Below are 12,802 nucleotides of genomic sequence, written 5' to 3'. Positions count from 1 at the left end.
TTATTTCAATAACAGTATTGCGTATATCTGAAAGAGACACGTTAGTGATAGATTCCTTACCTTAGAATATCCCCAGGCGTCAGACTGGATCCGGAAAGGTTTGCGTAGCAGTACCCTTGCGTGTCGGCAGGCGTTGTCTGCGGCTCCGCGTCCGTCGTAGGCGTCGTGGGCGCCGTGATGACGTCGTCGGAGTACTTAGACGCCGCCTCCGCGTGCTGGCGTCAGTTCTTCTTTTTTCCGCGCTAGCCAGCGCAGATCTGGAAAGAGCAGTTCCCTAGTCACTTTTTGACTAACCTTTTTGATCTTTTTGATCCATTCGAAGTCTTCACGACTCCGACGGTGCCGTTAGGGATGCCCGGATTCAAGCATTGCGACGAGTGCGACCGTACCATGTCGGTCACGGATCCCCACCGCTTGTGCCTGATGTTTTTGGGCGTCGATCATGACGACGAGGCCTGCTCCGACTGTCGGGCCCTCTCGAGGAAGGCCAGGCGGGAGCGGTCCCGCAGGCGACTCGAGATCCGCCAGTCGGCCCGCGCCGTGTGAGGTCCCGGTCCCGGTCCGGGAGGTCGAGGGACAGGTCGCGGGGACGGAGCCGTCACAGCTCCGGGAGTCGGCACCACTCCTCCGGGTCCAAGTCGTCAGGTAAGAAGCATAAGAAGTCGAAGAGACATCATCGCTCTTCTGGCTCCCCCCGACGCTCGCACGACGCGGCCGGGGGTTCAGGTGACACCGCCCACACGGCTCCTCGTGAGTCGCGGGTGCCGCGTTCGGCCCCATACCCCCCGGTCCCTGGGCTGAACGCGACGCCGGAGGAGATCGAGCGCTTCCTCATGGCCATGAGGTCCCTTTCTCCTCCGACGGGTTCCGCGGCGCCTTCGGGGCCAGTGAACCCGTCTGGGAGCCCTAGTGGGTCGGGGGCTACGACCCCGACGCCGTCGGGTGCTTCGGCCTCGACGCCGCCGGCGCCTTCAGGCCAGGCGCCACAGGGCTCCACGATCCCGACGCCGCCGCTGCCCTCGGGCTCGGCGCCGCAGGGTTCAGCGGCCCCGGCGTCGTCGGTGCCTTCGGGCCCGGCGCCGCAGGGCACCGCTGGGCCCTCGTCAGGCGATGGATCATCACCGGTGGACCTTACGACCCCCCCGGCGTCGGTCCGTGTGGTGTCCCCTTCGGCGTCGGCCTCGGCCGGCGCCGTCCCCGATGCCTCCTCTCAGTCGGTTCCGACGTCGGGACGACGCCTATCGGCGCCGGTCTCGACGCCGATCGGGGATTTTCATCTCTATGAACCGTCCTCATTCGCTTATGACCCTGAGTCTTAGGAGATGGGGGAAGAGGAGTATTGGGAGGGGTCTGAGGACCCTCTGACAAGGGAATGTCAGTGTAACATGGACTGGACAGGAGACCTTGGGGAGGCCAGTGGCCTGGACACCTCTCCGGACACTGGATTCGTCTCTCCTCCTACCTTGGCTTCGGAGGAGGGCGCGACATATGGTGTGGTGTTGACGAGGGCTGCTATGGCCTTGGGCCTTGAGCTCCCCGTCGCGGCCGTGAGGACTAACCTCCTCACTGAGGTCCTTAAGCCGCAGTCATGCTCCATGGAACCTCTGCTGCCGTTTAATGAGGCCTTGACGGACGTTCTCTTGGGCACTTGGTCCAGGCCCGCTACAGGTTCGCCTGTAGATAGGAACGTGGCCAGAGGCCACCGCCCGGCCCCGGGCGACCCATGTTTCCTGTCCACCCACCCCACCCCCGAGAGTCTGGTTATCCAGGCCTCTAACTCCCAGACCGCCTTCCCGTCAGCTCCCCCCGATCGGGAATCCAAGAGGTACGAGGCCTTTGGCAAGAAGGTGTTCTCGTCCCTTAGCTTGGGACTGCGGTCTTCCAACACTGCATGCCTCTTGGGCCGTTACACCCATTCTATATGGGATACGGTGGCGGAAGTGCTGCCAGAGTGCCCGTTGGAGGTACGGGCCCCACTCGGCCAAGCCCTAGTGGAGGGCCGGGATGCAGCAAAGTATTCAATCAGGTGCGGACTGGATACTACTGACTGGCTAGGCAGAGCGATGGCTACGACGGTGGCGATACGACGCCACGCCTGGCTGAGATCCGCCAACTTCTCGGCAGACGTCCAGAATACACTCATGGACATGCCGTTCGATGGCCGTCGCCTCTTTGGCGACAAGGCAGACCACGCGCTTGAGCGCTTTAAGGACTCCAGGGCTACAACCAAGTCCTTGGGCCTCTCGGCCCGCGCCAGCAAGTGGGTGCCTTTCGCTCCTTTCGTGGCCAAGGAAGGGGCGTCCCCACACGTGCCGCCAGCCACTCGCCGCAAACTATCGTCCAGCGCGGCGGCGGCCGTGGAAACCGCCGTGGAGGCGGTCGGGGAAACAAGCGGAGCCAGTCCACACCTGCCCCCGCAGCATCCGCCTCTAAACCCTCCTAGTCCGTGCTTTTCGGCCCATGTGACGCCAGTGGGAGGCAGGGTTCGCCATCACCACTCTCACTGGCGCACAGTCACTTCGGACAGGTGGGTGCTGCAGATCGTCTGAAGGGGCTACTCCCTCCCCTTCGAGACGACCCCTTAAGCCATGCCACCGCAACACCACCGCGTATCGGGGGATCACTTGCGGCTCCTGCAGGAGGAGGTTTCGGCCCTCTTGGCCAAGGGGGCCATCGAGCGCGTTCCTGGGCCAGAAGTAGGACGTGGTTGCTACTCCCACTACTTCCTGGTACCCAAGAAGGGCAAAGGGGGCCTACGCCCTATCTTGGATCTGAGGAACGTCAACGGCTTCCTCCGGAAGGAGAAGTTCAAAATGCTGACACTGGCTCAGGTCTTGGCTGCCCTAGACCCAGGAGACTGGATGGTAGTGTTGGACTTGCAGGACGCATATTTCCACATCCCCGTCCTGCCGGCCCACCGGCGTTACCTGCGGTTCACGGTAGGCTTCGAGCACTTTCAGTTTACCGTGCTCCCCTTCGGCCTTACCAGCGCCCCACGGGTGTTCACGAAAGTGATGGCGGTGGTCACAGCTCATCTGCGCAGGTTGGGGGTCTCAGTCTTCCCCTACCTAGACGACTGGTTGTTGAAGGCGGGCTCGCCACAGGCAGTCGTCAGCCACCTCCAGACTACGGCGGATCTCCTGCACCAGCTAGGATTTTCCATCAATGTGCCGAAGTCACACCTGTGCCCCTCTCAGAAGCTCCTTTTCATCGGAGCGGTTCTCGACTCGGCGCAGTTTCGGGTTTACCCGCCCGAACAGCGGGTCCGGGATATACAGGCTCTGATTCCGGTCTTTCGGCTGTTATCCCGGGTTTCGGTCAGGTTGGCGCTGCGGCTTCTGGGGCTGATAGCCTCCTGCATCCTTCTGGTGCATCACGCACGGTGGCGGATGCGGGCTCTGCAGTGGGACCTGAAGTTTCAGTGGGCCCGGCACCGGGGCAATCTGTCCGACCATGTCCTGATCTCGGAGGGCACTGCGAGACAGCTGCAGTGGTGGCTCACGGACCGCGATTGGGTCAACGGCAGATCCCTCTCCCTTCCCCAACCGGAGCACGTAGTTGTGACGGACGCGTCCCTCCAGGGCTGGGGAGGCCACTTGGGAGAGGCGGAGATCAGAGGACTCTGGTCTCCGGCGGAGTCCCGGCTCCATATCAACCTGTTGGAGCTGAGGGCGATTCGTCTAGCACTGAAAGCATTCCTCCCGTCTGTCCGAGGGAGTGCAGTGCAGGTGTTCACCGACAACACCACCGCCATGTGGTACTGCAACAAGCAAGGCGGGGTGGGGTCGTGGACCCTTTGCCAGGAGGCTCTGCGTCTCTGGCAATGGCTGGAACATCAGGGCGTGACTCTGGTGGTTCAACACCTGGCAGGTTCCCTGAACGCCAGGGCGGATGAACTCAGCCGTCGGTGCTCGATGGATCACGAATGGCGTCTGAACTCGGACGTGGCGCAAGGCCTCTTTCTGCGATGAGGAGAGCCTTGGTTAGATCTATTAGTCACCGAAGAGAACGCGCAATGTCATCAGTTCTGCGCGTTGGAATTTCCAAGGCGGCACTCGCTCGGCGACGCTTTTCGTCGCGAGTGGAGCTGCGGTCTGTTGTACGCCTTTCCGCCTATACCTCTTCTGCCCAGAGTGCTGAAGAAGATCAAGCACAACCGGGCACAAGTCATCCTTGTGGCTCCGGACTGGGCTCGAAGGTACTGGTATCCCGAGCTACTCAGCATGTCAGTCGATCCCCCGATTCGTCTGCCTCTTCAGGAGGACCTTCTGTCGCAGCAGCAGGGGACGGTCCTCCACCCGAACCTGTCCAGTCTCCACCTCCATGCTTGGAGATTAAGCGGCGACAGTTGAGGCATTTGACTTGCCTCATGAAGTTTGCAACATCATTCTGGCAGCCAGGCGTCCCTCCACAAAAACGGTATACGCCTGCAGGTGGAACAGATTTGTGGCATGGTGCACAGCAAAGGCTGTGGATCCCCTCAATGCCCCTCTCTCTGAGGTTCTTCTCTTCCTTCTTTCTCTTGCCCAGCAGGGCTCTGCTCTGGGCACTATCAAGGGCTATCTTTCGGCTCTTTCAGCCTTTCTGAGGCTGCCTGACCAACCTTCTTTGTTCAAGTCCCCTATATTAAACAGATTTCTGAAAGGCATCACTCATACCTTTCCTCCTGTTCCTTTCGTGATGCCTCAGTGGGACTTGAACCTGGTTCTAACATTTCTGATGTGCGCTACCTTTGAGCCACTTCATAACTGTCCACTTCGCCTTCTTTCTTTGAAGACTGCCTTCCCGGTAGCCATCACCTCTGCCAGGAGAGTGAGTGAGCTCCAGGCTCTTTCTTGTAAGCCTCCTTTCCTTTCAGTCCATCCGGACAAGGTTGTTTTGAGGACTAGTCCCTCCTTCTTGCCAAAGGTTGTCACGGCCTTCCACATTGGGCAGTCCATCACATTGCCCACCTTCTTTCCGCCTCCGCACCCCTCGAGAGAGGAGGAGAGGCTCCACCGTCTGGACCCAAAACGTGCGCTCTCGTTCTATCTGGATCGCACACGCCAGTTCCGGGTGGATGATCAACTCTTTGTTGGGTACGCGGGCGCTAAGAAAGGGAAAACGGTGCACAAGAGGACCATCTCTCGATGGATTATCATGTGCATTCAGGCGTGTTACTCCTTGGCTAAAAAGGAACCACCTGTTGGGCTACGGGCTCATTCCACTCGAGCCACGGCCACTACAACTGCCTTGGGCCGAGGTGTGCCCTTGCAGGACATTTGCCAGGCAGCTACGTGGGCCTCGTTGCACACGTTTGCTAGGCACTACTGCCTGGACAGTCAAGTCCGGAGAGACGGCTACTTTGGCCGCTCCGTTCTCCAGGACTTTCTGGTGTAAATATTGGTTCGCAGACCCACCACCACGGGGATGGTATTGCTGGGGTTTCTATTCTAAGGTAAGGAATCTATCACTAACGTGTCTCTTTCAGATGCACAAGTTACTACTTGTGTAACGATATATCAGTAAGAGACATTAGTTAGTGATAGATTCCTTACTGACCCACCCATCCTCCCCGTTCTGCGAACCGATATCTAGGGTTAAGGTCATCCCCTTTCAGGGCCCTAGTTTCTTGGCACCAGTGTCGGTTTTTGTCATGGCTCTGCGCTTCTGGCGCGGAAAAGCTGTGGCTAAGAACTGACGTCAGCACGCGGAGGCGGCGTCTAAGTACTCCGACGACGTCATCACGGCACCCACGACGCCTACGACGGACGCGGAGCCGCAGACGACGCCTGCCGACGCGCAAGGGTACTGCTACGCAAAACTTTCCGGATCCAGTCTGACGCCTGGGGATATTCTAAGGTAAGGAATCTATCCCTAACTAATGTCTCTTACAGATATATCGTTACACAAGTAGTAACTTGTGCGTCTGAACATGTATATACAAATGCTGTATATATATAATATATGTGTGTGTGTGTGTATATATATATTTAGCTGGCGCTTTAGGTTTCTCATTACGCTGCTGGCTTGTATAAATCTCCCTTTTTTTCTTGTTGGAAAGCACATTATACGGACTTTGGCACTATGCCACTATACTTGCAATTTTGCTTGTTCCTGTGCTTCCTTTATTACAATTTACTATTTTCTAGCCAGTTTTTTGAAATCTATTTGCCAATGGCCAATGCTTATTTTTTAGCAGCCCTTATTGTGGAATCCTTCTTGTATGTTTACCCAACACACTGTATATAAATTTGTTCACAATTGCCATGACCAGTTTATAACCTGAAACTTAATATAAGGTGCATGTTTCTGCATATGTGAAAAAACATTTTTTATTTTTGCACTGTTTCTTTACTTTCCTTCTTTTGGGCGTGTTCCCCCAATCAAGCCCCTCCCAGTGTTATGTATATATACTCCTATTTTTTTGTTGAGTGCTTATATGTGAACAAGCTCCCTAGTGGAGCGAAACGCGTCATTTATCTAATAAACGTTTATTCCTGCTACTCACTCGAGTTGGATTCTTTGTGAGCTTCGTTTTGACTGTCTGCTGAGGCGTACTGAGGTCTGCACCCTGATGTTGCCTGTCATCCACTGACGGGTTGGGATTGCTTTTTCATATATATGTATATATATATATATATATATATATGTATGTGTATATATAGTTATAACTGTTTTGACGGTTCTTTATACATGTGGATGCTAGTGTATCTGAAAGATTTATCTCATGCATAGCATAGCAGATTTCAAACAATTATTAGAATGGTTTCTGGTATATTTCCATAATATTGGGAGTTTAAGGTTTCATGTCTCCCACCGTCCGCTAACGACAGTATAGTTTCATGGTACTGCTTGCTATTCTGATTCAGGCATGTGAATCTATGAAAGGTACCCCAATACTGGATAAGAAAATAAGTTACTTACCTGTAACTATGGGTATCCAGTATTTGTATCTTTCATAGATTCACATGTAACCCACCCTCCTCCCCGGAGAGCCAGTTCTCATTGAATTGTGGGATCCTAACTTCCCACATGTGCTTTGAAAATATAAAGAGAACTGACTCCTGTAGGAAGTGTTGATTGACTGTAAGCCAACATTTAGTCCTTTTTAAAAAAGGACAAGGATAGGCTACTAATGAGATGTCCTAGGGCCATTATAGCCTATTAAGATTTAAGGCACTGCTTGCATATTTTACCGTGGGAGTCCAATCTGGGTGACGGGGAATGATTCAGGCATGTGAATCTATGAAAGGTACTAATACTGGATAACCTTAGTTACAGGTAAGTAACTTATTTTCTTCTTGGTTAAAGTGTGAGAATGGAAAATAAGTTCCAGTCCCCAAAAATAAATGCTGGTTGGAACCACCTGTAATCACTGGTTCAAAATAAGTACTAGCTACCTTCAAAGCAAAGGACTTTTTATTTTTGGTGGAAGTAAAGGCGTGGAGGACAGATCAAAGGGGGTATGAGGTGGCGGATGTGTAGCCTTAATAGGGGTCTTCAGCTCCTTCCTCTAGAGTAAGATTGAGGGAGCTTGCCAGACCTGGTCAGAGAGAGTACCATTTACCAGGAAAAAACAAACAGATGCTTGACATCTTGTCCTCGCCTTCCTTCCTGCATGTTTATTTTGTCCTGGGTGGTCAAGCCTAGACTGAAAATTGCATATTGTACCAAGTGCGGTCTATTTTCCCCCCTTTCAGCTGATGGCCAGAGCCAAAACATTGCAAAATAATGAGTAGATATTTAATGTCTCTATAGAGTTGTGAAAGAGGTCACTGTGCAACACGAGCTTAACAATCCAGATTTTCCGCTGAAACGCATGGTCTGAAGCACCACATGTATATCATCGTGCACCTGCTGGATGTCCTGCTTGTGTTCTTCATTGTTTCCATTGCTTAGCTGCCCCAATCATGCTTTTCTCAAAGTCTCTGCCAGTGGCTGTCAACTTTGCTGCAGTTCCCTGGCTTACACTCTACTATTACGCATTGTCTGATTTTTCTGCTAATACTCTCTCCTGATTCTGGCTTACTTCAGTACATGTGCTGCCTCTGTGGCTCTCTTTCCTGTGTCTGTCCCTCAATTTGTTTCTTATTTTCCACAAATGTACAGGAAGCTGATTGACAGGCTCAAAACAGAGCTATCTCAGGCTAAGCAGAGCCATCAAGCTGTAGTTCAGGAGGGGCAGAAGCATCACCACACAGCTGCACGACTTGAACTGGAGAAAGCTCACATTCGGGAGCAACTACGAGTGCTGCAGACGCAGGTAAATCTGACCGAAGAGGCCAACACAGTACTTTCACACTGGCTGCATGAGTAAGTATCAAACAGCATTCACATGTATGCCTAATGCTGTTACCATCACTGAAAGTAATGTAAGGTCTAGTACCTCCGGTACGAGTCCTACCACACATAAGTTCAGTTTCAGGCATGGCTACAACATCAGGAATTCAATACAACCTTGTTCTACAAGCGTATTTCACATATCAAATGTTTACTAGAATCTTTTGCTAACGTTCTGCAGAGACACCGTCCTTAAAATGCTGCTGGAAATAAAACTGGAGGTAGTGAGTGACTGAATGAATGAATTCATTATTCATTCGTTCATTATAGTGAGTGACTGTAACATTAACTATAGCATTTAAACAGGTGTTGCTGCATTTGCTGTGAGTTGACATACAAGCCCTAAAATGCTGTGAAAGACAGGTCCTCTATGCAACATATAAATCTTAAAGGACTAGTACTTTTGGAGCTCTGTTGTAGTAACCAGTTGGCCCCCTGTGGTCTACATTCAGAGCATTCATTCATACACAATAGCCACTCACTGAGGGAAGGAGCCATATTCTTTGTTTTCTAGCAGAAAGAAAAAGTCAGTAACCAGAGCTACTAGCCTTACTTTAACAGGAGTGTGTTTTCTGGTTTTAGATTGGAGAACAGTGGTGCCCTGTTGAATACAGAATCGCTGCATCAACCCCATCTGGAGTATTCATATTGATCTGCTTGCTTAAACTCTGCTGTGTCCAACTTTCCAGCTGCTGTTGTTCTCTTCCAGGGGATCCTCATCAATAGTCATAAGCACTAAATATTCCCGCCCATGTGCGGGTACCCCGGAAATAATAAATTATATATGAAAACATATATATACAGCTCTTTATATATATAGATAAATAAATATATATATATATATATATATATATATATATATATATATATATATATACGTTTTTCTCATACCAATGCAGCTCCCATCTAGCAAGCTAAACAATGTAATAAAACACATAAACTGCTTTTGCAAAATACATAATATATGTATAAAAAGCACAAAGCACATGAGGGCAAGTAGCACTTGAACTCTGTTTTTAATGAGTAAACCTCATGAAGAAACTGCCAAAAAAAGCAGACATTGTTAGCCTACATGCTGCATTGTAAACCAATAATATACAAAATGAAAGCATTTTCACATAAAACTGGCACCGTGCCTTTAAGGCAGCCATGACCCCTAGCTTCCCATCATACCTCAGGGGTGACAGTTCGGTTAGTTATTCTTACCGGCTCCTTCTGCAGGACCCTGGATTCACAGCTCTCTCTTTTTTGGCTTTTCTGTCAAAAATACCTTGATTTTTTTGAGGTTTTTTACCTTCACTCGACTTCTTTTGACCTTAGAGTGAGGTTTGAACCATTTTTTCTGACCGAAAGAGTTTTTTTCTGTCAAAAATGCCTTCTTTGTTTGACTCCTACTTGCCACTACTACCCAAAGATGCGCAACAAACTGTCGTTACTGCATTAATAATGTCCAGGTTAGACTACTGCAACAGTCTATATCTTTGTCTACCCTTATCTGGACGATTTGCTGCTCAAAGGACCCTCTCCCCAGATTGTGAGGAACCATTTCCTTCAGTTCCTAGACCTTTGTCATCAACTGGGTCTCCATGTGAACTTCGAAAAGTCGACACAGCGGCCCACACAAAGAATCCATCACCTGGGGGCGATGATAGACTCCGAGCTTGGAAAAGTGTTTCCTTCTGAGGAGAGACAATTATCCATCACACGGAAATGCAGGCAGATTTTAGACAACAATCTGTCTTTGGTGCATCAGATAGTCTCCCTGCTAGGGGCGATGGCATCCTGCATCTTTCTGGTTCCCAATGCCAGGCTGAGAATGCATCCTCTACCGCAGGGTCTGGAGGACAAATGGGATCAGCGGACATCTCGCTGGGAAGACAAAATATTTCTGTCACACGCAGCCAGAGCATCCATCCCGTGGTGGATGAAGAAGGGCAACCTTAGAGTAGAGTTTCCGTTCCATCAAACTCCTTCTCAGATTCTGAGCACAGACATATCTTGCAAGGATGGGGGGCTCACATGGGATCTCTCCAGACGCCAGGCATATTATCCTCAAAAGAGTAATTTTACCACATAAACATGTTGGAGTTAAGAGCTGTTCATCTCGCTTTGATTCAGACAAGTTCCATTTTAGTACAGACGGATAATACCACCACCATGTACTACCTGAACAAACCGGCGGGAACTCGCTCGAGGACACTCTCTTTGTAGGCTCAGACTCTTTGGCACTGGCTCCTGGCAAGGAATCTATCCATCACAGCGGTTCACCTGCTGGGAGAGCAGAATTGTCAAGCAGATGCTCTCAGCCGACACTTCGAGGACCAGCAGGACTGGGTTCTCAACGACGAGGTGGTTGAAAACATTTTCCAGGCTTGGGGTTGTCCAAGCATAGATCTGTTCGCACACGACGAAAACACAAAATGTTGAGACTTGCCTCAAGGTACTACCAGCCAGGATCGAAGGGGAATGCCCTTTTGAGCAACTGTTCAGGAGCATTTGTGTACGCTTTTCCACCCCTTCCTCTCATCTTGAGGGTGGTGACCAAGCTCTCACACTCAGACACTACAATGATCCTGATTGCTCAGGACTGGCCAAGGCAGTGGTGGTACCCAGACCTTCTGCATCTGTCAATATGGCCATACAAGCGGCTGCCGTGCAGACCGGATCTGCTGTTCAAGATGAACGGGAGGATTCATCACTCCAACCTTCCCTCACTGAACTCGGCAGCATGCCTCCTGAGGTCCACCAGTATGGTCAATCTGATAGAGACTACTAGCCGCAGATTCCTTAACGTAGAATTATCCCCAGGCATGAGACTGGATCCGGATAAATTTTTGCTCAGCATCCCTGCTCGCCGGGGGGACGGCATCATGCAACTCCGCCCTGACGTCCGCGCACGTGACGACCCTGGCGCGCCTGCGTCAGTTTTTTCCTTTTCCGCGTGCAACGCGGATCTGGATCGTGCTCCTGGCCTGTTTAGGGCCTTTCCCTTTTGCTTGTTGCGTGTGTGTGGGAACATAGTGCGAATGCCCTTGGGCTGTAAGACGTGCACGTCTTGTGCACGACAGATGTCGGTGAAGGATCCTCACCCCATCTGCATGTGGTGTTTGGGGAACACCACGACTCCACTGATTGTGCAGATGAAACCGAAATCCCAGTGGGAGCGTCGGATGAAACTCCTTTCAGCCCGCATGTTGAGGTCGATGTCGTCACCACGTCCAGCCCCTGAGGAGGGTTTCAGAAATAGTCATTTCCTTCTCTTCCAGGGGATACTCATCAATAGTCATAAGCACTGAATTATCTTCGCCCATAAGCGGGAACCTTGAACATATAGACTAATACATATATATGTGTAAAATATATAAAAAGAGTACATAGTACTAAAAGAATTATACACATATACATGTATAAACTAATAATATTCAGCCCTAACCATAACCCATAGGCTAATAAAGCCATAATTACATGCCTTCTGTAGAATGAAAATAATCTATGAAATCTAATGCAAGAAAAGGACTTAAGCCTTAAATGCATTCCACAGAAGATAACCTTTTATTTTCATCAAAGAACAGGTAATAAAAGGCAATTGGCCTAAGTAGGCTGCATAAATAAATAACATCCCTGTACAGAAAAGGAGACTGTCACCTCGCCTTTAAGGCCTCAGAGAATCTGAACACTTTGCCTTTAAGACCTCCAGGAAAACCCTACTCAAATCATGCCACACAGGTAACAGTTATGTCAGTTCTTTTTTCCGGCTTGTTCTGTGAGGAACCTGGAACTTGAGCTCTACTGAATTTTTTTAAATTTTTAAAATTTTTAATTTATCAGTTTTATCACGTAACAATGACAAAAAATACATGTCACACTTCAGTCATAAGCGTTATACAAGATGTGTACACAGTACTATATCTAAGATCTGAGTCCTGCAAACATCATGAGATCATGTAGGCATCATACAACATACATATATACATCAAAACTTTAACGTTAGGAAGGGCATACGTTAATAGCTATGAATGGATACGGTGTCAGGAGCCTGTTTAATTAGATCTGGGTTGGCACGCAGGTATTCAGAAAGCGGGTCCCAAATATCTGAGGGTTTGGATGCGGTCGGTAGCTCCTCTGCGTATATCATAAAATTATCCCTGCAGTAGGCAGCATCCACTAGCCAGTCCTTAATCAGTGGGGCACGCCTGCTGTCCCAGTGCATAGAGTCTGCATTTCGCCAGTAGCAGTAGTATAGCCATAAGCTTCTTTCTTTTCGCTCTGAGTGGAACGTCCAAGCCTAGTAAGCACACCCTGGGAGTGCATGGAACTTCACACAACAGCAGTTTTGTCAGATGGGCAGTGACATTCACCCAGTACCGCTGCACCTTCGCACAACACCATGCCAAGTGCGCAAAATCCGCATCATCCACATTACACCGTTTACATTTTGCGTCATCACGTAGTTTAATTTTATAAAGCTTGAGGGGGGTGT

The 12,802-nt window shown here is 50.3% G+C and overlaps 1 protein-coding gene across 1 annotated transcript in view; it reads left to right on the top strand.

Annotated features, from left to right (window-relative positions):
* PMFBP1 (polyamine modulated factor 1 binding protein 1) overlaps positions 1 to 12,802 on the top strand; it is a 1,903,249-nt gene that overhangs the window by 1,218,895 nt on the left and 671,552 nt on the right. Inside the window, exon 32 of the mRNA XM_086945556.1 lies at positions 8,092 to 8,245. Within this exon, the coding sequence (XP_086801682.1) occupies positions 8,092 to 8,245 (154 nt within the window). The remainder of the gene's footprint in view (positions 1 to 8,091; positions 8,246 to 12,802) is intronic.

The sequence above is a fragment of the Lissotriton vulgaris genome, chromosome 12 (assembly GCF_964263255.1).
Source record: "Lissotriton vulgaris chromosome 12, aLisVul1.2, whole genome shotgun sequence".
In the NCBI taxonomy this organism is placed as follows: Eukaryota; Metazoa; Chordata; class Amphibia; order Caudata; family Salamandridae; genus Lissotriton; species Lissotriton vulgaris.
This window is presented reverse-complemented; position numbering and strand designations above follow the sequence as displayed.